The sequence below is a fragment of the Electrophorus electricus genome, chromosome 2, assembly GCF_013358815.1.
Source record: "Electrophorus electricus isolate fEleEle1 chromosome 2, fEleEle1.pri, whole genome shotgun sequence".
In the NCBI taxonomy this organism is placed as follows: domain Eukaryota; kingdom Metazoa; phylum Chordata; class Actinopteri; order Gymnotiformes; family Gymnotidae; genus Electrophorus; species Electrophorus electricus.
In genome coordinates this window covers 31,089,796-31,114,334 of record NC_049536.1, presented here as the reverse complement: position 1 = coordinate 31,114,334, position 24,539 = coordinate 31,089,796, and the positions used below count along the sequence as shown (strand labels likewise).

The window sequence follows — 24,539 nt, the reverse complement described above, 5'->3', positions numbered from 1 at the left end:
AAACCTATGAAAGCCAGGAATATAATGAATCATTTAAAAAACGAATAAAAACGCTGAAACCCTAATTGTGTAGGAGCCGATATATATATATATATATATATATATATATATATATATATATATATATATATATATATATATATATATATAGTGTGTGTGTGTGTATTGTTTCGTGCTACATACATATTTTCCGATCGACTGTAACATGGATGTTTGAATAAAAAAAGATTTCCTTATAATGTTCAATAATGTTTTCTTATATGAACAAATGATTGTCTGTAGTCTAATAGTTTTTGAGCAGTAGTAAAAAAAGTAAAGAAGCTTTTATTGCTGTGTAGTAAAAAAGAAAAACAAGCTTTTATTGCTGGCCCAAAATGTTCCCACTGCTACATAATGTAGAGAAACCATTCTGAGCTAATGACAGTTCTCACATTCTCATTCAATAAGGATGAAGTTCAATATTAGCAAGGGATTTTGGTAATAATTATAACATCCTCTTTGCATGTGTGTATAAGTAAGAGCAGAGTCGTTGTCTCATATGATTGCCCAGTTCTGCATCATTAATGAAACTTTATTAAATAACCCAATCAGAGTTAATAGGGCAAATATCATGCTATCCTATGACCTCCAAAAGACTTTGTGGTTAGTTTTTGTATGTTTCATACAACATAATCGAAGCTCCAAATCAAAGAGGTGAAAAGCTGCCTCTGGAACGCCTGCTTTGTAATCTTTAGTATCGTTGTAACTATGTCAGATATGTGACAAGTCAGCTCGCTTTATTCTTCACACAGCATGACAAGATCAGCTCTTCTCAAGCTACCCTTGTTTCTGTCCGACTTTGGAGGGTGTGCAACCCTCTGGCAACTTTCCATGGCAGTGTAACCACAGTATGTGTACAGCAATTGAAAAGTAACCCTATCCAGTTAGTATCCCATGTCAACTGAAAACACATTGCTTCAGTCCATTCATGTTCTCTGAGCAATCACATGTTATTTATTTAAGCAAATCCATACAGGCCTGTGAGAGTGTGTTTTATGGACTTATTTGAAAAGAATATACGGTGGTTCAGATATACATTCAGAGGTGGGAGAGCAGGCAACTATTTTTATTTAATTGCCAGTTGTTAATGTCGTGGCATGACCCCCACACAGTTTGAACCGCAGGTCCTTTGCCACTATGCATATTTCATTCTTATTGCATGAGACGTTGTAGGACTGGGTTACTTCAGTTTAAAGTAAAGGTTCTGTAACAAGGACATCGACTTTGTTGAGTTTGCAGCAGGGACGTTCAACTAATTACCAGAGCACCTGGCAGTATGAACTCTGCTCAAGGGGTGACTATTCATAGCACTTGGTTATTTAGAAAGAAAACTCTTTCTTAGGCATCTAATTGAAAGGTTTTGGCCATTGAACTCTGTTTAACAAATTCAGCTCTCCAGACATCTAGCTAGGTCATTTGTTTAAAGTTGCCATACAGACTCCAGTGTTCTTTGTTTAACGAGTTTTAGTAGCCTTGTTGTTGCTGTTTAGTTAGCTGTCTGCAAACTTAACCTATGTAAGACTTTTTCGTGTTATAATCCTTTAACTGAAGATTTTTTTTCCCTCTTTACATTCACAAGGCAAAGCATTTTGGACATTACCACTGCACCATTAATTATGTTATTAAATACAAATATTTAAAATAAGTGCGCATTAGGTAGTAGCTACATAATATTGCGGAAAACACTGCTGTGAATTGCCTGCCGTGTTCTGTGGGTGTGTAGTTGATGTGCAGTTGGTGTGCGGTTGGTGTAGGGTTAGTGTATGGTGGGTGTATGGTTGGTGTTGGTGTGTGGTTGCTAGGAGGCGGACAGAAGCCTGCGACGACAAAAAAAAGGAAGCGGCTTTCGTGAACAAGATGTTGCTATGTAAAGGCAGCACGTCTAGCCCCTTCTCCGTAATGGAGACACACATTTAGTCGTTTTTCTGAGGTAAGCAGGTATCGTACGAACCGCTGTGCCTTCGCTTTGGTAAAGTTAAGAGTTTTAGAAAAACAATGTTAGATAGCTAGCTAGCTTAGCCTCGCTTCACAGCACAGGGCCTGGGTTGGTTAGCTAGCGCTAGCTAACTCTACAAGCGAGTGTTTAGCGGTCAGTCACACAATACCGAATTACAACTAGCTAACTGTTAGGCTAGCTAAGATGGCTAGCGTTAAGTGTTTTCCCAGTTCTGCCTTTCCCTAACCTTTCGGGGGGGGGGGGGGGTTCTGGTATCGGTAGCATTCAGAAAGCTACGATAGCTAGCGTTAGCTGGCTAACCTATCTGGCTAGGCTGTTTGAGCCATGATAGTTTCACTCAAGCCCAAAAAGGCCTGCCGGTGTAACCCAGTGAATGGGCTCTGCGGATTAGTGAGGGCAGATACAATGTACAGTCCGTGTGCGCTAGCTAAGATAAGATAAGATAACCTAGCTAGGTCCGCTTGCGTAGCGCTAGCTAGCTAGTTGGGCTACCTGCATACAGCTAGGTTAGTACCACATGGCCAGTGCCTACGGGGCTTTAGTCCCATGTCGAAGAGAAGTGAGCGCTGTCAAGCCCTGAAATTAGCTGGCTACGTATTAATGTTTAATCGAGTCTAGCAATTAATTTTTGCACATAGAGGAGCTATTTAGCTAATGGCTTGAGTAAGTTTGCTAAGAAGCTTACGGTGTAGCTAGAACAGTAGCTAGTTGGCACAACGTGTGAAGTTCGTTTGAACTTTTAGATGAGAATGAAGCTGGTTATCGGATCAAGGCAGTTTAATCTATCTTAAATAGCCATATAAAATGAGTATTTTTTAACAACTGCCTGGCATCATTTAGCTTTTTTTTATACTGTTAAGGAATTTAACTGACAATTGAGCTGAAAAACTAATTTCAGGAGAATTCCATTTATGTGATTGATAGCACAGCTTTATGGGTTTGCTCAGTGTTATTTAGACATCTAATATGATAACATTTTGTGATTTGACTTCCTCTTTGTCTCAGTAATAGGAACACTTCTCCTTCACTTTGAGTATCAGAATCCATACCAGGGGAGTGTACGATGGCAGTTCATGGCCTCCAGTGGAGCTGAAGATTTGAGGAGTGGGGCATCTCGGTCAGCCCTCGTCGTTCAAGCTAAGTCTGCAGTTGTGCATTCATTCAATGCTCGTGTGTCTTCCAGCCTCACTGAGAAGGAACGGCATCACCCTGCAGCCCCCGGTGACTCTGTATCGCGGCCCAATGTGACAGTGGCGTATTACCAGCCTCTTCGAACCTCAGGGATCTCTTCACAGTGTGCCTATCCGTCAGTGCCTGCAGCACCTACCACTGTAACACGGGTCGTGCATGACAGGAGTGCAGTTGCTCGTCCTCCTAACGGTCTTGGTAATATTGATACAAGAGCTGCCAACGTGGTCTCAAAGAGCTCAGTTTATATATGTTGCCCCTCTACAGCTTGCCATAGCCCCTGCTGCCGGGAGGCATCTGTCTCAAGCTATCAGTCACACTGGCACTTGAACCCACTCGGGTTAAGGTCAAAACTTTTAGGGAAAAGGTCCTTTTCACCCCAGCTCTCTATTTATCTGACTTGTCCCTCTCCACCCAAGTCCTCCTCTCACAGGGCATCTGTCATAGTCGAGAAGATCATGCCCACAAACCAGTCTTATCCATGGACGGACAGCAAGCTTAAAAGTAGCAGCAAAGGGGTTATTCAACCATCCACTGCCAAAGTGCCTATGAATGTCAGACTAGAGGGACTTGGAGAAGCAAAGGACTTGGAGAAGCAAAGCACTATACTGTCTGCCTCTCACTGTAATAGTGGAGACAAGGGAGATGGCATAGGAGGTACAGCTAAGTCCACGTATTTGGAGGACAAATGCCCAGATGTGCCTCTGAACCATATCTTTGGCGCTCGTGAATGGCCTCAGTATGAGAAGATTGTGGCTGAGGACACTAAAGAGAATGCACATGTGGTGGAATGTTGTGTGGGCCATGGCACCAGTGAAGCACCTCTGAGAATGAGAAAGGTCAGCTCTGAGGTAGAGTTCACTGCAGCCATCCCAAACCTCCCGAAAAGCATGGCACACGGGCGAAACAGGATGATAAATGGTCTGAGTGCACCCCTCAGGACCAGCGTTGGTCCTCACAGCAGTCCTAGCACAGCCAGGACAGGAACAGGAACAGCCGCAGGTGCCACTTTTTCAACGAAATCCTCAACCTCTTGCCTTATTAACGGCAACGGAGAGTCTAGTGTGACTTCCAGTGCCATTTGTCCAGACGCCAGAACTGAAAAATACCCCTCTAGTTCTCTCAGTGATGGAGTGCCTCAGTGCAGTACTCATGCCATTCCTGAGATCAGCCATAAAGTAGACCCCCTACACTCTCCCACTGTTTACTCAGTTACAAATCAGATATCCTCCATACACCTCACAAAGGGGAGGTCTCAGTACATCTTGGAAGAGAACCTGAACCTTTGCCCTATGATCCAAGACAAAGAACATGCTCGTGCGGTCAATGGGTGAGTATGCGTATAAATGAATTTGTTCTGTTCTGTTTGGTCTGTGTGCATATATTATTGCTCATGGGCCTTTTCTCACAATGTTCAGTGGGTTTCAGCAGAGGGAAATGTGTTGCCAGTCTGATGTAATGGAATGTAATTCCCTTCTTTCTAACTAATGGTTTGAAAATGAGCATACATTTTCAATCATTTAAATCTGGTTTGGTTTATTTCAATAAGCATGATTGTAATTTTACAACGGTTGTTAACATGACCTATGTGATGAGTTAAGGTATTGAATTAATTAATACTGTGTGCTGTCTCTCAGTCAGGAGCGTGTTGCCCTTCTAAAGATTGGAGAGGAGGATTTTCCAGATGAGTTGGAGAATGACTGCAGCGGCAATGACGATGGTAAGGACTCCCACCAGACACACGCTCGTGTTCATTTAGCCTCACGCTTGATGTAGTGTGTGGCTGGTTTTGTTCAGCCTTGTCATTGTTCCTGCAGCATTACGTGAAAGAGAATCATTATTTTTATTCCCTAGATGGATCTGATTGTGATGCCTTCTCAGCGACATCTATGGCAGCCTCAACAAAGTAAATTATCCACTTTTCTTGGCTGAAGTTCCCATGCTCAAAGATATATTGCTGCATCTGCCATTACTCTGTTGTTTCTGCTGTTGTGTGATATTAAAGAATTTATGTGATTGGTATTTTGCTTCTGCTTACTGTGTTTTAAATATATGTGATACTCAGTACTTAAAATTTTAGATTAGTCCTGCATGTTTACCCTGCTCTTTTTTTATTTTATTTTATTTATTTATTTATTTAAATTTTTACATTAATTTTTAAAAAAACAATACTAATGTATTTGGTTGTCTCCCTGGTTTGTTTTTGAGTTAACGTCAAAGAAAGTTTATGTACTTGATTCCATACAGTAAAACTCATTATTTAAACTAGAATACATTGCAACAGTGCTGCCTCTCCCATGCTTCTCTGTTAAGTCTCTTACATTACCATGGTGATGGTAAACACCAAGGACTGTTTGACTTTTTGTTGTTGTTCTGGTGTTTGCTGTGCATGAAAAGCTAGAAAACACAGGGGCCAGTAGAAACTTCTCACAATTGTAAATTGGTAATGAAAGTGGGAAGTGTGTCTATGTAATGAGAAAATGAGCTTGTAGGTCAATTGTGCTAGATGTTGTGGGACTTGTCATGAGATGTCCCATCTGATAGGCTGGCTTAGTTATAGTTGGAGTTAGTTTGTGGGGTTTTTTTTTTCTTCCTTCTCAAAGTCCTCAAACTGTCAGCTATGGTCTGTCAGTACTGATCATTTTAAATCCTGAGCCAGAGCAGGCAACTTCTTTCTACATGACTATCATATGAGTTACATTTCAGGGGTTTTTCCCCATAGGTGGTGGTCTGTGTGCTGCTGACTGTTCTCTAATAAACAGTTGCTTTGAAATTAGATTTTGGTCGACCATGCCTGGTTCTAGAGAATGGATTGGTATTTGTTTTGACTTTGGCTTAGGCACATGGCTTGAGAATAAAGCTAACATATTGCTTTTATTGTTTTTTTGTTTGTTTTGTTTTGAAGTGTTTAATGATCAATGGAGCTTTAAGTTTGATGCTGTGTGTAATTAATGTTTATGAAACTTGTTTGTTAGTCATCTTAGTTTCTCTGTGTAATAGCAGTAAAGTCTGTGTGGGTGTGTTTTGCAGTACTGAGGAGCCGATGAGCTCTGAGCCAGAGGATGAACGGGTGGTGAAGCCAGCACTGGTGCCCAGCCTGTTCCCCTTCATGCCCCCAACCCTGTACTTCAGTACTGCCAGTGAGAAGGGTGAGCACACACACACCCATCTCATTCACCCTCTACATTGTCCGCCCCCCCCCCCCCCCCCCCCCCCCCCCCCCCCCCCCCCCCCCCCCCCCCCCCCCCCCCCCCCCCCCCCCCCCCCCAATCCTGCTATCAGTTTTTACCAGGTGTATTTTTCCATTGTATTTGTGCATTATAAATCAAGATGTGGTTAGAATGGCTCTTAAATCAAATCGAGGGCTACTGTTTTTTTGTGGTAATGTTAAATTATTACCCATGCTGTGTGTCTGTGTGCCCTGCAGTGGAACTGCTGCCTCTGCAACAGAGGAAACTCCTGAAGTGGAAGATGAGCAGTGTCACACCTAATATAGTCAAGCACACTGTCGCGAGGTCACACTTTAAAGTTACCAAGAGTAATTCAGTATTCATTTTTTCTTATTTTTCATGGACTCAACTTTGTCACAGAAATGTAATTTTTAAGTTTATATCGGACAGTGCAGGTATACCAGATTGCCTTTACCACTACACACATCAGCCTTTCACTGTCTTTGTCCTGAGTTTGTAGAGACTCATTTAAAGGCACTTTGTTCCAGAGTGTTATGACTGGCTGGGCTGCTGGGGTCACCATATGAAGTCACCTGGGTTCAAGACCATACGAAAGTATCAGAAGGTAATGGTTCAGAAATCAGACTAGGTTTTATATTAACCGCCACTAACATAAACCACCAGTAGACATCATTGAACTTTTGTTGTTTTGGCTGTGTAGCACACTGAATTTGAAATGACACAATGACTAGGAGGTTAAAGTTAAGATGAGCCCTATTGTCCATTTACTTACAAACTGCACTGTACTCATTTCTTTAATGTGAGTTTACAAATCTGTCTGTTTCTTCCTGGAAGTTGAACCATTTTCCAGGGTCCTTTCAGATCGGACGAAAGGATCGTCTGTGGCGGAACCTGTCCAAGATGCAGGCGCACTTTGGCAAGCTGGAGTTTGGCTTCTTCCCACGGTCCTTTGTCCTCCCACAGGACACGAAGCTTCTGAAGAAAGCCTGGGAGGACGGAGGGGGCCGGCAAAAGTGGATCATCAAACCGGTACCACAGGACTCGCTGGCCTCTGGGAATCTGCTTCTCTTTTCTACACTTAATTTCTGCACATAGTCATCCTCACTGGTGAATTGCTGCTTCCCTGTTTTCACAGCCAGCATCAGCCAGAGGGATTGGCATACAGGTTATTCACAAGTGGAGTCAAATGCCACGCAAGAGGCCGCTTCTCGTACAAAAGTGAGCTTTAGTGGCTTGCAGGCTCAGATGTTTTTCAAAAGTTATCAGACAGGGTATTTTCTAAAATAATGAGTTAGCCAGCTTACTCATTAGAAAACATCTGATGGAAACCTGCTGAGTGGGCAGAGCATTACTGTTGATTAATAGAGTTTTAGTTGAGCTTGAATGAGCTGCTTTGGCTTCCTGTTTCTGAGCACTTTTTTATCCTCACAGATACCTTCACAAACCCTACCTCATCAGTGGGAATAAATTTGACCTGCGGGTTTATGTCTATGTGACCTCTTATGACCCACTTCGTGTTTACATCTTTAATGATGGACTTGTCCGTTTTGCAAGTTGCAAGTGAGTAAATGAAGCGAAAATTATCCATGAACATCATAATACGGTTTTCTTTAGCTTATAAAACACTTAATTTGAAGAACATTTTGTTTAATTGAATATAAGTATTGTTTCCTTTTACTATCTTTTTCTTCAGATACTCCTCTTCCATGAAAACCCTTAGCAACAAGTTCATGCACCTGACAAACTACAGTGTGAACAAAAAGAACTCAGAGTATCAGACCAACAGTGATGATAAAGCCTGCCAGGGCCACAAATGGTAATTAAGAAAATAACCTTTTTTTATTCGGAGTTTGAGCTCTCAGTGTGTCATGTTTTACCCTACAGGCTGATATTTTGCTTGTTATGCTGATATAAGATCAGGATCTCCTGTCTAGAGCCTCACTTTAGCTATTAGCAGTGACCATCATGATCTAGGATTATCGTTAAATGGCAGCTCTGTTGCCTGCAGGGCACTGAAAGCGTTGTGGCACTACATGGGCTCCAGAGGAATCAACACCACTCTTATCTGGGAGAAGATTAAGGACATGGTCATCAAAACCATCATTGCGTGAGTGGGCCTGATGCCGCATGTGTCTTTCACCTGGCCTTTGTGCTAGCCTTGTAAACGAATTTCTGTTTGGTGAGACAGGGAGTCTGCTGTTTTGTGAACAGCTATATTTTCCTGAACATTGAGCTAAGGCTCATGGGAAACGGGTGTGAAGACAACTAAAAATGTTTAATTGACACTTCAGATTTACAGATGACTGACATAATTGTGATTGCCAAGAACAGGTGAAGCCATAACTCATTTTACTTTGACTCATCTTAAGTATTCAACTGTTTCTTTCTTAATCCTCTTGTGATTGTTGAATGGCTGACTGGATTACTAGCTAGTTTTGTATCTACATATGTTTCAGGTTCTACATAAACTGTTGTTTTATAGACAGGGGATTTTAGGGAGGTATAAAATCCCCCTTAAAGGGAAACGGCTAGTGATTTGATTGGATAGTACAAAACACATTACTAGCCACACACTCAGATTAAAAAAAAAATGTTTAGGTAAAAAAAAAAACAACTAAATAAATAAATAAAAGCACTTAATCTCACACCCTTATACAGCAGATTGTGTAGGTGTTCCCCTGTGCAAACCTCCTGTTCTCGGCTTTACTCATGAACACAAAGCTCTCCGTGTGTGAGCTCTGTGTCGAATTGACTTTGATGTGTTGCCTGCCTGTCTTTTAAACCCACCATGTTTGCTCCATTCTAAACAGATTGAAGTGCTGTTTCTTTCCTTAATGTGACGGCGTCCTCCCTTCATTACCAGGTCAGACCCATATGTGAATACACTGGTGAAGTTGCACGTGCGTTCTCCATACAGCTGTCATGAGCTGTTTGGCTTTGACATCATGCTGGATGAGAACCTAAAGCCATGGGTCCTGGAGGTCAACATTTCACCCAGGTAAAAGGTTTGACAAAAGCGTAGCTTTTTGTGCTATATTTCAGATTGATGTCTGAGAATATAGGTGCACTCATACACAGTGCCCAAGCCTCTCCCCCCAGTTTCACATGCACTAGATTTGTGTTTTATTTCTTCAACATTTCAGTCAATTCATTGTCATATTGCTAAGATGTAGTCAGTCAAGACCTCCTTGGTGTCCCAATGTGTGTGTGTGTGTGTGTGCGCGCGCACAGTCTTTTATCTCTGGAATTATTTTGGGGTGCCAAATGATATGTTAAGAAGAACACTGTTTCTGATACTGTTGTTTTTTATATATGGGCCATTTCTATGGATAACAAAATGTCATAGTCTCAGAAACCAGTTAAGCCAGTCTGATTGAGATTACTTAACAATTATGTGGTGATTGCAGCATGCAAATTGCAAGATTTCTTTTTTAAATGTTTAATTGAAAGTTACGTCTAAAATATCTTAAAATGACACGGTCTGTTCTGACATTGTACAAAGGATACCTGGTATTATTCAGAGTGCACAATGGCCTGTCAGGGACTTGGTTTGTATGTGCAGCACCCCCGGAGTGAGGCTCGGGAAAATTTTGTCTTCATTACAACCAAGCTCTTTTCTCACTGTACAGCCTGCACTCCAACAGTGCGCTGGATGTGAGTGTTAAGGGCCAGATGATCCGGGATGTGCTGAACCTGGCTGGCTTTGTGCTCCCTCAGAAAGAAGACATCCTTCCCTCCAGCAGCAGTGACGGTGGCTCCACCAGCAGGTTAGAAGTGGTATTGCATAAGCATTTACTAGGTGTCTTTGACCATAAACTAAACCTACTTTAACATATAGTTGTGGCATTCTTGATTTTTAGAAATATTTCTTATTATTCAAAACTAGATATTTGAACAAATGCTTGTATAGAATTTGTTAATTATGTCTATACCTATAATTCCTGTTAATTTTTACTACTAAGTATCAAATCTGCTTGCATTGCTGTGTTCAGTTTGTGTGGAGCAATGCGAGAGAGATCGAGATCGAGATCAGACCTGTCCGCTGACGAGAAAGTGAAGAGAGCCTTCTATCTCACCCAGTGCCTCAGGGACCAGGTACTCACAGCTTTTAAGATCAGGAGATGGTTTCATAATTCAGGGCTGTATTGCCGTGAGCATGGTGCGTAAATGTGTCGTTGGTGTGTGGAGCCCTTCCGTCTGTGGCGCTCGCTGTGTGAAGTGTATGGTGGACACTGTTTCTCTTCACTGGGCTTGCAGGATTTCTGCTCCACAGTTCTGGATGTGCTGACCCCCAATGACGTGCGTGTGCTGGCTGAAAGTGAAGATGAGTTGAGTCGTCAGGGGGAGTTTGAGCGCGTCTTCCCCTCCCCCGCCTCGTCCCGCTACCTCAGATTCTTCGAGCACACACGCTACCTCAACATCCTTCTCAACCAGTGGGAACAGAAATACTGCCAAGACAGGAGCAAAGGTGTGGGAGTGACCTTTACTGTCCTATCTGCTGCTGATCTGTGGGTGTGGATAGGGTCTTATGAAGTTTGAGCATTTCATGTAGCTTTTACCATAATGCGCTTTGATGCCTTCTGAGAGAATATATGGTCAACCATCAATGACACATGCTTATTGGTGTCTAGGTATTGAAATGTTGAGGAGTCTGTGTCAGAAACAAGTGCACTTGGGAAACCTTGATGACAATGAGCATCGTGTGAGTATTCGAGTATGGATTATTGTACTGCAGTCGGACTTAGTAAGTTTTATCTGAACTGCCAAAACTGATGATTGTGTTTTTGATTCACAGTGGTCTTCAAAATCATATAAAGGATACAGATCTGACATTCACAGTGTCACATCTGCTAAAACAGAACTAACCAAATCAAGGTATGAATAAAAAACAAACACACACACACATTCATACACACATCCCTATTGAGATCCTTTCTTTTCACATTTGTTTTTCTTTTTATTTGTTTTGCATTTGTTTTGCTGAAGTGCATCAAAATCTGCTTCTGCTTTCATTTTCTCTGTCTGTGTCTCAGTGTTACAGTGAGTCAGAATGTAAGACCCGAGGAGGAAGAGGAGGAGGAGGAGGAGGATTGGTCTGACCCTGAGGTTCAGTCACTGACCTCCAGTCTTCCAGACATGAGTCTCCTGGGTTCAATGAACTCAAGCCTGAGTTCAGTCACTGACAGCCAGCCATCTAAATTCAGGAGAGCAGACATGTAGGGCTTTCAGCCAACACCACAAAACACAAAAACTCTCACACTAGCACAGCTTATGGAGGGGATCTGAGGTCCAAAGGTGGAAGATGGAGGAGAGGGGCTGGATGTGAAAAATCTACTAGAAATTGCTGGCCGACCCAAGTTTGTTTGTTCATGGATGTTGCCTTTTCCAAGACCACAGGTGTGTGTTTCAAGGGGAGACTAGTAGATGTCTTTGGAGTTCACATTCTGATAAGTTTATATATGTAAGCTTTTATTCGCTTGAGGGGAGTGAATCTAGAGTCATGCCTGTGTGCATGAGCCAATCAGATACCTTTTCCTGTTGTTTACATTTTATGTCCACCTAACTTTTGGGGACCTAGTTCTGCTAACTGGCAGGTGAATTTTTGGAGGAAAAAAGTTGTATTATTATTATTATTATTATTATTATTATTATTAATAATAATAATAATAATAATAATAATAATAATAATAATAATGATGATGATGATGATAGAAATGAATTGAGTCATGAATGATTTGCATTTCAATTAAAGGAAAGTAACTTCTGGTTTAGGATTTTCATATTAAAAGTATTTGAATGAATGTAACTAGTGGTTGTGGGGGGGATTTTTTGTGTTTTTTTTGTTAGTGAGAGCAAAAAAAATTCAACAAATAATACTAATTAAATAATGATTTGAAATAAAAAAAAAATTCCTGTAATTATTTTTGACATACCTAGGTCTGATTATTTTAAGTATGTCGCTACTCTTACAACTGGTCAGTATTTTGGTACTGTGGCGCTGACAATAGTTGGTTCCTTGGGGGTGGCTAGACATAAAGGATCACTACACATGGCTTTACATTGTACTCATCAGTATCTAGCTGTCCACTTTGTGTGTGTTTTTTATTTGCTATAATGGTATACAGCAGGCACTTGAAAATGCACTGAGATTTCATGCTTGGTTTAGTCTAGTAAATGTGCTCAGAGTCTGTAGTGCTGGGCCAGGCTGAAAGATGGCTAGTGAGGCGAATGCCAGAAGCAAAAAGCCATGTAACTCATCATGACACATGGGGTAAAAATAGCCACTTCTATAATGGCATAGTGAAATTCTAAAACGCTTTCCTGCTACCAGTAACTGAGTATGAAACCTTTCAAGCAAAGAATGCACTAAACAAGGCTGTTGTTTTTTGTTTTTGTTGTTTTTTTTTTAGCCTGAACAGCTGTTTTAAGTGTCTCTCTAAGGCTTCCTTTGATATTAACAACATACTTTTTAACTGCCTACTTAATTTCCATGCACTGTAAATGAATTTAGTTGTCATAAATATCTTAAATACCAGTGTCATGTTAATAAAGGTCAAGCTTGAATGAGCTTTCAAGATGGCTCAAATCTTAATCTGGATGCCATATCATTTATTTTTGGGGATTGTTGTGTGAGTTAAGTTCTTTTGGCACTGTAAACTACGTAGTGAAATTTGCCTGCATAAGCACCATAGAAGTGGGCCATAACCGTCATTTTCATATCCAGAGTTACTGCACCAGTTCCTGACTGGGAATTTGAGCCCTGTGGCCCACCCTCTTTGCTGTGTACACACAGTCAGTAACTTCAGCATCTGTGGCTCCCCTCCCCCTCTGGGCAGAGTGGGCCCCTTCAGTGCCTGGGTCGTCTCCTGATTTAGACCCTGCTGCGCTGCTCTGGGGACCAGTTGGAACATGGTTAGTATGTGGTAGCGCAGGCAGTAAAGACCTCTCCTTCACCATTCCCCTCACCCAGTCTTTAAGCCCCTGGCCTCAGACATGGACCACATCCCTGAGGTAAGATAAATGTGTGTGTGTGTGTGTAAGAGGCATGTTCCAGCAACAGGTGCAATATTTTGGCTATAGTCTGGTTCCTTTAAATGGGTAGTAGACTGGTTTTTAGTGCATAGCTTTCATGAATATCTGGGTTACATTGTACTAGAACAAGAAATGGGTGCAATGTAAGTGTGCTGTGTGACGTTTTGTAATTACTTTTATGTTCAATGAATGTTTGTTGACCAACATCCCCTGACTACAGATCACAGAGGCTTTGAGGTGGGGTTACAATTCACTGCCCCAGTCTGTTAAAGTCTTTTTGGTGTATTGTATGTACAATAGTTTTGCTTGGACATGGTGAATGCTGTTGAGACATTTGGCCCCTGTTTCAGGGCCAGAGTGTTGGGTAAAAGTATATGGATGTATCTCATGAATGAAATATGTTTTGTTCAACCAGTCACAGTAAATGTTGACATGACTCAAATTGGTTATTTTGGAATAGACAGTTTATCTACTTAAAGAGATACAATACATTATAGCAGTCATGTGAGCATTACATTGTTGGCCCACTGGCTGCAGTAAAGAATACTTTGGTCTTCATCTTGTGTGGACTGTTTTTCCCACTTGTAGTACAGTGGCTTATTTCTTTACCTTCTTCTTAGGTCAGTTTTATGGATGCTGAGGGCCTTACAGTAAAGATGACAGGTATCTACTCTGAGCTGAATTTCACATGCATCTTTTCTAGATTTCACAAGCACTCCACACATTCATAGTCCATTTGTTTCTATATTGTTTTCTTATGAAAATGATTATTCTCTTAAACCAAGAGCTGTGTGTAGGTGCTGCTGAGCAGAGCTTGTTGATTGTCATTTGTATTAGCCTATACTGTAGTTTGTGCAGAGTCAGACTGACCAGTTTGCAGCAGGGTTTTTCTTCCACTGCCCTTCCCTGCAGAACCTGCTGGAGATCCCAATGCAGACGCCTACACCAAGTTCTTCATGAGCCACTGCTGCTACGATGCCATTCCAACCAGCTCCAAACTGGTCATTTTTGATACAACACTGCAGGTGAACTAATTTATACCACAGGCAATACCACAGGCAATCTAGTGACTTGGCTGCTATTCGTTACTATTCAGAACATGTAGAATAAATATTCAAGACATCTATATTAACTGTAGTTTGAGGAGGGAAAAGTCAACTAAACTTGCAACACAACAGTTATGTTTGTTAGTTTTACACTACATTTTATTTTTCATATTAGCTTTACATATGTGCATATTTAATCACACTGATATTAAGACACATATTAGCTCTCAGTTTTGTGCACATTTCTCTTTGGTCAATGCAGGTAAAGAAGGCGTTCTTCGCATTAGTTGCTAATGGAGTCAGAGCTGCACCTTTATGGGACAACAAACAGCAGTGTTTCGTAGGTACATGGGTCAAGTTTGGAATTGAATACAGTGGTGATTTGGTCAGATCCCATATGGCTTCTGTCACTTTCTTATAAGCCAGATGTTTTGCCTAAACTTTGCTACTGCTCAGATAATCCTTCTCTCAGATAAGCTCTCAAAGCAACAAAGTGAAGATGTGTATATATTAAATTCATCAAGTTGGCAAGATAAAAGTGATTTTTGTGCCTTTGTTTAAAGCTATTAATGATCAAACAAGACATACTTAATATACCTTCCAACAGGCAAGGAATGGCAAAGCTTGATTAAACATAGCCCATAATGTGGTTGTGTCATTACTTACTAGCTACTTGTGCACTGGGGAGCCCTCAAGCCTCTATGAAGCCACTTCGTTTCTGCATCATACCCCCTTGTGAGGAAAGAAGTCAAACAAATTGTTAACTTTATTCAAAATGGATGGCTAATTTTCACAGCAGTGCTTCTGTCAATCCAAGCAATTTTGTATTCTTTGGAATTCAAGGTTACTCATAATAGCAATTCATAAAGAGTCGATCTGAATCATAACTGTTGTTTATGCATTTTGTTCATTTTCCTGCTTCTTTTGAAAGCAAGTATTTTAATTAAATATTTAAAGTACCACAATAAGCTTATAAGCTTCTCCATCCTACATATGTCCTTAATTATAGGCTTTGCTTAGCAATTTGCCAGAGGTATTAATGTACTTTATTACACTTATACCTAAATACTCAGGGTATCTCTGTTAAGAAACACCTGTAAAATTCCAACCTATCACTGGATGACCAAGCCTCTTGAAAATGCCAGTTCAAAATGTATTTAGATAGCGCTTTTTACAATACATGTTGTCACAAAGCAGCTTTACAAACGTCCAAGTCAACGCCCCCAGTGAGCAAGCCAAGGGCGACAGTTCAGCACTTGTTGGACTGTTTATTTTCATCTAGCAGACTCATCCCCTCTGCCACTCTGGTCCCAAAGTTCTAACTTTAGTTGGGGACCTCTGGAGTCCAATGGCTGATGGGACATGGCGGGACAGTGCTCTAATACCCAGAACCTTTCCCAGGGATATTAATAGTCACTACATGAGACATCTCTCCACAAAGATTTTGAGAATGAGAAGCTATCGCTATGCCAACAGAAGCAGAGTGAGCTTTGCATTTGCTTTGCCCCTGTTTAACTGGTGCATGTAATTAATTATTATCTATGTTGTACTTGTATCTTCACAGGAATGCTTACTATAACAGATTTTATTAACATTCTCCACCGATATTACAAATCACCTATGGTAAGTATTTCTAGTTTAATGGTTCCAAAATGAGGCTGTTTCTCAGTTATTATTTGCTGAAAAGAAATCTTTTAGTACTCACATTACCAGTGGATCGAGGAAACAAGAATGGCTTTATTTGGTCTTGTTTTGCCTTGCCGTTTTAGGTTCAGATCTATGAGTTGGAAGAGCACAAGATTGAAACCTGGAGGGGTGATTGTGTATACTTCATATTTATATTTATTCTCCTATATCAAACTAGACTTATTTTATTTTAAGTTCCTCTGTCTTCTCTCCTGTTCCAGCGGTCTATCTTCAGTACTCCCTAACCTCTCTGATCAGCATCACCCCTGAATCCAGGTAAAGCTATTTCTGCAACTGTCTTTTGTTTCTTTTTTCTTTCTTTCCAGTGTCCCAGAGTGACAGAGAGTTGTGTTTCCCACCGTCAGCCTCTTCAATGCCATTTACTCCTTACTGAAGAATAAGATTCACAGGCTGCCTGTTATAGATCCAGAATCGGGGAATGTTCTGCACATACTGACCCACAAACGCATCCTGAAGTTTCTTCACATCTTTGTAAGAGCCTTATAAAATCTTTCTACAGTAATTCATTTGCATAAATCAGCATCAAAGGTATTATAATATGAATTACATGAATAATGCTTTTTGGCCATTCCTCAGGGTTCCATGATCCCAAAGCCAAGATTCTTACAAAAGCGAATTGAGGAGGCGGAAATTGGGACCTTTAAGAGTATCGCCACAGTCCAGGAGACGGCAACGGTTTATGACGCTTTATCAATATTTGTTGAGCGGCGAGTATCAGCCTTGCCCGTTGTGAATGCACAAGGTATTTTCTGCTTAGATGTCACAAGAAAGGAGACAACAGACCTTTGTATGTTAAAACCACTTTGAAGCATAGAGTTTTGAAATGTGTCCGTTTTGTCTTCAGGAAAAGTTGTGGCGCTCTACTCCCGGTTTGATGTCATTGTAAGGGGACCAACACTTGTGCAGCAGATATAAAATATAGAAAAATACCCACAAATAATTCAGCAGCCTAGACTTTCTGTAGAATATATTCCTTTAATAAAACCGCCATGTCTGACCAAAGGAATGATTTTGTTGGCTGCAGAACCTGGCTGCTCAGAAAAATTACAATAACCTGAACATGACAATGCAAGAAGCGATCGAGGGCCGCTCATGCTGCATTGAAGGTGTGCTAAAGTGTTACCCACATGAAACCCTGGAGATCATAATTAATCGCATAGCTGAAGCAGAGGTAAGCCAGATTCTAATTTTAGGAACTAATGATTTTTAAACATTTTTTTAGGAATCTAAGGAACAGTTTTCTGAACACAAAATACCTATTATAAAAACCTATTATTAGCTACATAATACATAAATAAAAACCTATTATTAGCTACATAAACATGCTATAACAATGCTTTTGTATCTAAATATAATGAGTATAGACTACATGTTTAATTGAAAGCTAACCTTGGTCTTCTTCACAGAAGACATCAGTGTTTCACTTGTGTACCATCTGATCCCATTATGAAATGTCAACTCCTTTCTAGGTTCATCGTCTAGTTCTAGTGGACAAAGAGGATGTAGTCAGGGGAATCATCTCGCTGTCTGACTTGCTGCAGGCCTTGGTTCTTACTCCTGCAGGTATTGATGCTCTTTTCTCTTAGCCCCTGTGGAAGAGAGATCTCCCCACCATCTTGCCACTACCCTTCCCTGTCCCAGGTAGGCAGCCTGTAGTTTCTTCTGGCCAACCAGTCGAGACGCTGCATTAGCACTCTGCTGCTTCTGCTCTTCTCATCTGTATATTCGCATCCCTCCTCTTTGGCTCAGGTCAGTGGGCAGCACCTATCTGGGCAGTGCTAGGCTACTGTTGGACCACTCTGGGGAGCTAATTTCAGGATCTCAGTCTGACCTGATCAACCGATGGCCTTTGGAATGATCAGACCAAGAATCTAAGATGGGGTTCTTGTTTGTTAACTGACCTGCTGACAATTGTTTCTTTTTTAATAGTGATTTCTTTATGCCTATACTTCTCATTGCATGTCAGACCACTTTGTTTGGTAGATTTGCTCTCTTCTGCTATTAATAATAGCATATCAAGGAAGTAGTGCCAAGGTTAGTGTTGGGAATAATTTCTTGTGTGAGTACTCTATCCCGAGGTGCTCTGCTAATACAGTGGCTTTGGGATGGCTTTACATATGCTGAACTTTGAATGTCTCTTGAATGAGATTCAAGATTCAATGTCTCTTAAGACACCCAATTTAAAATGTATTGGGGATTAAAGAGGTAACAGCATATCAATGAAATGGATTTTATTGAGTATTATACTAATATTACACTAATCAATATAATTTGTTGTTTCTAATGAATTTTCCAGAAATTTCTTGCAAAGCAGACTGTGAACACTGAGGAAACTATGCAATGGATCATGGATGAAGACTTAAACTGTATATATTATAAATAATGCAGCATAGAAGTTTTGTGTATTCATTTTTGTTCATATTTGTATTGTTTCAATTAATCAGAATTATTAGTTGAGAAAATGTAGTGTACTTGTACATACTCAGAATCTTATACAATAATGTGCATCCAACCACTAATTAGATCCAAAGACTGACAGTATAAAAACTGACTCGGAGAGGAAATGTAATTTACAAAATATAATCAGTTACTTTTCATTTATACTTTTTTTATAGAGGTATGCAAGTGACAATAGTTTTGTTACTTCATTAGCGACAACAATCAAGTCGTTTTAAAATTAGTCTGAATTACAGTTGGATTATTGGCTTTATTAACATTTATTTATTTACTTTATACTTGGTATTTGAAATAAATTAAGCCATTTAATTTCATTCTGAAGATTTTTCTGACCTGTCTTTCTGCAAAGGGGTTTTTACCAAAACATGTTTAGATGATATTAGCAATATTAGTGTCACATTATTAAATTGTTGCACTACCTTAGCAGTTCAGTGATTATAAATGCTATTAGAGTTCATTTTTATGACACATCAATATAGCCTCATTCATCACTGTACTGTTTCTCATAGTAGATACATCACTGTGCACAGAAAGGGCAGATCAGTTTTTAACCTACCTTATTAAAATTACTTTCTTGTAAATGATGAAATGTATCATTTAGAGCTGCACAGAGCACCTCTCTGATAGCTATCCATGATAAAACTAGGAAGTTGAGCTCAATGACATTCAGATCACAAACCCATCCCATGCTTGAGCCTCACATATTCAAATGTATCAGGGTCTTTGAAGGCTTAAAAATTTTCCTCACTAGACAGAGAATTAATACATTTCTCAGTACTAAAGGGACAACGGAAGCCTATTGGTTAAAGTACCACGGCCGGGCCCCTGAGCCTTAACCCTCAATTGCTCAAGTTGTATTCATTTACATTAAAGGGTCTTGCTCGGGGGCCCAACAGTGGCAACCTTCTGATTACAAGTCAAGTACCTTAACTACAGAACTTATCAAAGCTATTTTAAATACCCAGTAAAATTAATTTTAATTACCAAGTTGTCCAATTTCAGCTATCTTCAACCTATTTAATATATTGTTAAACTTTAAATTGTCTTTCATGCCATCACCCTCATAGTCAACCAGTATTCACTGCTATGCCATAGCTACTACTTCACATCTAAATAGTTTTGTAAAAATACTTGTACAATTTCATTTGTGTGAAGCATTATTAAGACTACCATACACTGGCACTGTGTGGTTTCTTTTATATAATCTCTATATTGCTTCTATGTTGTTTATTGTCTGTATAGTCTATACTGCGCAAGCATCAGCAAAGGCTGGAACCAAATTCCTTGAGTGTGTTAACAATCGGCCAATGAATATGATCCTAAAGGTAAACTATAATTGCAGTTTTGAATATTGGCAGAAATAATTATGTATATATGCAAAAATCAATGACATTGCTAATACTATTAACGTACAACATCTGTGAACCAAAGATGAGAAATCTGAATGACAATGAGTGTAAGTGTAAAAATCATAACAGTACTTGGCTATGGAAAAAAAAAAATCACAACACTTTAATGAAAAATGTTGTATTACAACTTACAGATTTGAACTCCTCTGGTGTACTACTTTAAACAAATGTCAAAATATTTTCAACTTTTATGCCAACAGAAAAGGCAGTGAACTGAAACTTTAAACTGTACCAGACTTTAATATAACCTCTTTCAGCCCATATCCTCCTCTCCCTCCTCCATCTCACCATCCTCCTCTGCTGTAGCATCCTGGTACTGCTGGTACTCAAATACCAGGTCATTCATGTTGCTCTCTGCCTCAGTGAACTCCATCTCATCCATGCCCTCTCCCGTATACCAGTGAAGGAAAGCCTTGCGCCTGAACATGGCTGTGAACTGCTCAGAGATTCGCTTGAACAGCTCCTGGATGGCTGTACTGTTTCCAATAAACGTGGCTGCCATCTTCAGCCCACGAGGTGGAATGTCGCAGACAGCCGTCTTGACGTTGTTGGGAATCCATTCCACGAAGTAGCTACTGTTCTTGTTCTGCACGTTCAGCATCTGCTCGTCCACCTCCTTCATGGACATGCGCCCGCGAAACACGGCTGCTACTGTCAGGTAGCGTCCATGTCGAGGGTCACAGGCAGCCATCATGTTCTTTGCGTCAAACATCTGCTGTGTGAGCTCAGTCACCGTGAGGGCGCGGTATTGCTGGCTGCCACGGCTTGTGAGGGGGGCAAATCCTGGCATGAAAAAATGCAGCCTGGGGAAAGGAACCATGTTGACAGCCAGCTTACGCAAGTCTGCGTTAAGTTGCCCTGGGAACCGTAAACAGGTTGTAACTCCACTCATAGTAACAGACACCAAGTGATTCAGATCATCATAAGTAGGGATTGTGAGCTTCAGTGTACGGAAGCAAATATCATACAGAGCCTCGTTGTCTATACAGTAGGTCTCGTCTGTGTTCTCGACAAGCTGGTGCACAGACAGAGTGGCATTGTATGGCTCTACTACAGTGTCTGACACTTTAGGGGAGGGAACGACACTAAAGGTGTTCATAATTCTGTCAGGATATTCTTCACGGATTTTGCTGATCAGCAGGGTTCCCATACCAGATCCAGTGCCCCCGCCCAGAGAGTGAGTGACCTGAAACCCCTGTAAACAGTCACAGCTTTCTGATTCTTTCCTCACCACATCTAACACAGAGTCTACCAGATCTGCACCTTCAGTGTAGTGACCTTTTGCCCAGTTGTTTCCTGCACCACTCTGTCCTGTGTAGAAAAAACAAACAAACACAAATCATTAATTTGACAGAATTAATTTTTAGGAAAGAGTTCACAAAATAAATATCAACACTATTAATGAGTATTTATAATGGTAATTTAGTGAGGAGTGTGATCTGCACACACAGAGGTTAGTGTAGTTCGCTAGGCCTTCCTCTGTGTGCTAACAAAACACCTAATACATGCTTATAAAGAAAACATATTACTACAAATGTCATAATAATATTATATAAACATTTCCTACCAAAGACAAAATTGTCTGGCCGAAAGATCTGCCCAAATGGCCCAGAGCGCACTGAATCCATTGTTCCTGGCTCCAGATCCACTAAAATGGCTCGAGGGACATATTTTCCTCCTGATTTAATAAAAAAAAAAGGCAGGTAGCCAGACATCCTAGGTGGTAACGTTAATGAATTTAAACATTTTGACTACAACGTTTCTTACCCGTTGCCTGGTTGTAATACACACTTATTCTCTCAAGCTGAAGGTCGCTGTCTCCGTGGTATGCTCCAGTTGGGTCTATGGCGTGCTCGTCACTTATCACCTCCCAGAACTGCACAATCACACGGAGTAACGCATACAGCGGGCCTAGCCTAGCTCGCTAACGGTAACATAAAAGCTAACACAGGGCAAAACGTCTACTTTAAACTGAGAAATGACACTTCAACGCTCTTAAATGATCTGAATCCACATGTGAAATAATTTGGGTTAGTTCGTTAACCTATACGGTTTAGTCCAATTATTTAGCGTCAGATATCTAATTTTACCTAGACAGCGTTAGCGTAGCTACTACCCAAGTTAGCTAGTTACGTATGGATAACGAGAACTAACCTTTGCGCCGATCTGATTTCCACATTGACCTGCTTGCAGATGGACTATCTCCCTCATTTTTACCTCAGAAAAGGACGAAATTAGCTTAGACAAGTGACCTTAAGATCCTAACGTCTAAATTCAACTTCTCAGGAAGTTACAACTGCTGCCTTGTACGAGAAACCGATAGTTTGCATTTAACCGTCTCTCCAAGTTCGCCAAATTCAAATTGAAGTATTTTGATTGGATATCCAAACCCACATTTGTTCGAATATGACAGGCATATAGAAAACATATATAAACAAAAACACTGAGTTAGAACTTTAATTAAGGTCATTAAGGTCTAGCACATTGTGCAGTTTTTTTCACTTTCACAAGTGTCCCATCACCAATGATGCATTGTTTTTTCAACCTTATATAGTGTTAAACTCAACATGTCTAAGAACCCACTAATTCAGGAGCTTGGAATTGAATGGAATGGAACTGAATGGGAAAGGTTTTAAAGTTTAAAGCCTCTCTGTATAAATTTAAGTGGTATTGAATTGGTTTTGATTTAATTAGGCTTTGGTGAGGAGGCCAACAGTTGACGTTCAGTTCAAATTAATTAAAATTTTCTTCAACTGTGATTCTACATAAATTCTAATTGTAATTACATAATTTTATGTTAATCAACCTATAATAAACATGGATTAAAATATTCTTACACACACATTGTGTTTTTATTTGGTCTGCGCTTACATATATTTAAACAGACTATAAGATACAACATTCAGCCTGTCAGGTGCTCTGATCTGTCTGTTTACCCTGAGTATATTTGTTCACCTACCAGTTTCTTACATCCTGGTCACACTCAACAAATAGTGTTCTTAGCTAAGAAATGTTATAATATAGCCTACAATATTTGTACCTTAACATAGGTATAGTAATCATTTGTATCACTGTTAACAGATGCATTCATAAAGCAAATGTGGAGTTATTTGTACCTATGGTTAAATATTCATTCATAATTATTGTTAACTGGTACAAATGTAACTTTTGTAATTTTGTTATGTAATGTGACTTTAAAATAGGCCATTTTCTTTGTGGACATCAGTCATAAATGCCGTCATACTAGTGTCAACAACACAGTTACAAGTTTCAGTGCCATATGCTACTTTTATGGTCTTAGGCTACGACTTTATTATTAGGCACACCTTAGTGTGTCAAAGTCTAAAAGAACGGTCAAGAACATGGTTAATAGGCTTCATATTATTCCACTAAAAATAAATATGATTCAAAGAAGCCAAATAGAAAAACTATCATAGAAGGTTGTTTGAAAACATTGCTGATGCTGTTAACTCAAATTTCCACTGCTGATCCTTGATGGATTAAACTGTATATTGTTTTTTCCCAATAACATAAATTGATGCCTTAGAAATCTTGGGCATCATTAGGTACGTTTGGGGGCGGGGCGGATAGCCTAAATAAGCATGCATTATTGGTTTAATTCGCCAATAGTTCTCATTCAGTGTTCAGCCGTGCCACCGTGTCTCCAAATTCACAGTATAGCTACGCTGAGTGGCACTAGGACCTGGGAGAGCTGCTGCTGCTGTACAACAGTCCCGAAACCTGAACCCCAATTTTGAGTCTGAAAGATTTAATGTTTGGGCAATCTGTGACAGCAGCTTGCTAAAATCTCAATAAGTATGTGTGAGGACAGAGGAGCTCTGGGTCAGATAATATGCGGAAGTCTGTGTGACGTAACCATAAAATTAAAGAAAATACAAAATTTTGATGTCCTAAATGAAATCACATTTCTATGCTAGTGAAAATACCATTAAGATAGCAGAGGAGCTCTAATGACTGATAAACAAATACTAATGTAACATTTCTTAAAAAGCAAACTAAAAACGACTTCTACATGAAACAATTCGACATTTAGGGCAGGTGTTAAAAGATGGCTTGTTCTTTTCTTGTTTTTTTGTTGTATTCTCCTGGAGGGCTTAGACCCCCATTCACAAATCTATTGATGTCTCTGCCGTTGACTATCGCTCTGCACTGCTTTGCTAAAATCTCAACCAGTGTGTGTTTGTGTTAGCCAGGATCTGTGTCAGAAATGTTCTGAAGACTGCGTAACTTCACCATAAAGGGAAAGAACATACGTACTCTGAATGTCTGTTACAATTATACGAAATGAAACTGACAGAGGAAACCCGACAATCAATGAACAAATAGACATGTTATTTAAAAAGCAAACTAAAAACGACTTTCACATTAAACAATGCAGCGTTTAGGGCAGGTGATCATGGATGGATCGTTTGCATTTTTGCCATTCTCCTGGGGGGCTTAGCCCACTAATCATATAGTGACTGCCCTTTTACATATACTGGGTTTTTGCGTA

At 40.2% G+C, this 24,539-nt stretch overlaps 3 protein-coding genes across 6 annotated transcripts; 2 read left to right on the top strand and 1 right to left on the bottom strand.

The window, feature by feature from the left end:
• The first annotated feature begins 1,781 nt into the window (after positions 1 to 1,781).
• ttll4 (tubulin tyrosine ligase-like family, member 4) lies at positions 1,782 to 12,967 on the top strand. Its single transcript, XM_027011872.2, has 19 exons — positions 1,782 to 1,969; positions 3,002 to 4,514; positions 4,822 to 4,904; positions 5,039 to 5,090; positions 6,215 to 6,333; positions 6,612 to 6,722; positions 6,903 to 6,979; positions 7,210 to 7,404; positions 7,511 to 7,593; positions 7,807 to 7,935; positions 8,069 to 8,191; positions 8,384 to 8,482; positions 9,239 to 9,373; positions 10,005 to 10,142; positions 10,368 to 10,470; positions 10,633 to 10,843; positions 11,007 to 11,077; positions 11,171 to 11,250; positions 11,409 to 12,967. Exons 2-19 carry the CDS (start codon positions 3,070 to 3,072, stop codon positions 11,593 to 11,595), a joined length of 3,441 nt encoding a protein of 1,146 aa, XP_026867673.2. The 5' UTR covers positions 1,782 to 1,969; positions 3,002 to 3,069; the 3' UTR covers positions 11,596 to 12,967.
• Positions 12,968 to 13,251: 284 nt separating this feature from the next.
• prkag3b (protein kinase, AMP-activated, gamma 3b non-catalytic subunit) lies at positions 13,252 to 18,938 on the top strand. Of its 3 annotated transcripts, none has more exons than XM_027011835.2 (13): positions 13,252 to 13,386; positions 14,028 to 14,070; positions 14,320 to 14,432; positions 14,716 to 14,797; positions 16,018 to 16,076; positions 16,223 to 16,268; positions 16,361 to 16,415; positions 16,505 to 16,631; positions 16,737 to 16,902; positions 17,005 to 17,042; positions 17,185 to 17,331; positions 17,630 to 17,723; positions 17,802 to 18,938. In XM_027011835.2, exons 1-13 carry the CDS (start codon positions 13,369 to 13,371, stop codon positions 17,849 to 17,851), a joined length of 1,038 nt encoding a protein of 345 aa, XP_026867636.1. In that variant the 5' UTR covers positions 13,252 to 13,368; the 3' UTR covers positions 17,852 to 18,938. The 3 variants fall into 3 exon arrangements, with proteins under 3 accessions (XP_026867636.1, XP_026867640.1, XP_026867638.1); XM_027011839.2 differs by having other exon boundaries at positions 14,291 to 14,432; XM_027011837.2 differs by having other exon boundaries at positions 14,288 to 14,432.
• On the bottom strand, positions 15,125 to 22,237 carry LOC113578529 (tubulin beta-4 chain-like). 2 transcript variants are annotated; one of them, XM_027011834.2, is made up of 6 exons: positions 22,181 to 22,237; positions 21,794 to 21,902; positions 21,594 to 21,704; positions 20,315 to 21,337; positions 16,548 to 16,554; positions 15,125 to 15,371 (listed from the first exon to the last, which is right to left on the bottom strand). In XM_027011834.2, the coding sequence occupies exons 1-6, from the start codon at positions 22,235 to 22,237 to the stop codon at positions 15,335 to 15,337; spliced, it is 1,344 nt and encodes a 447-aa protein (XP_026867635.2). In that variant the 3' UTR covers positions 15,125 to 15,334. The 2 variants fall into 2 exon arrangements, with proteins under 2 accessions (XP_026867635.2, XP_026867634.2); XM_027011833.2 differs by lacking the exons at positions 15,125 to 15,371; positions 16,548 to 16,554 and having other exon boundaries at positions 20,280 to 21,337.
• Between the last annotated feature and the right edge of the window lie 2,302 nt (positions 22,238 to 24,539).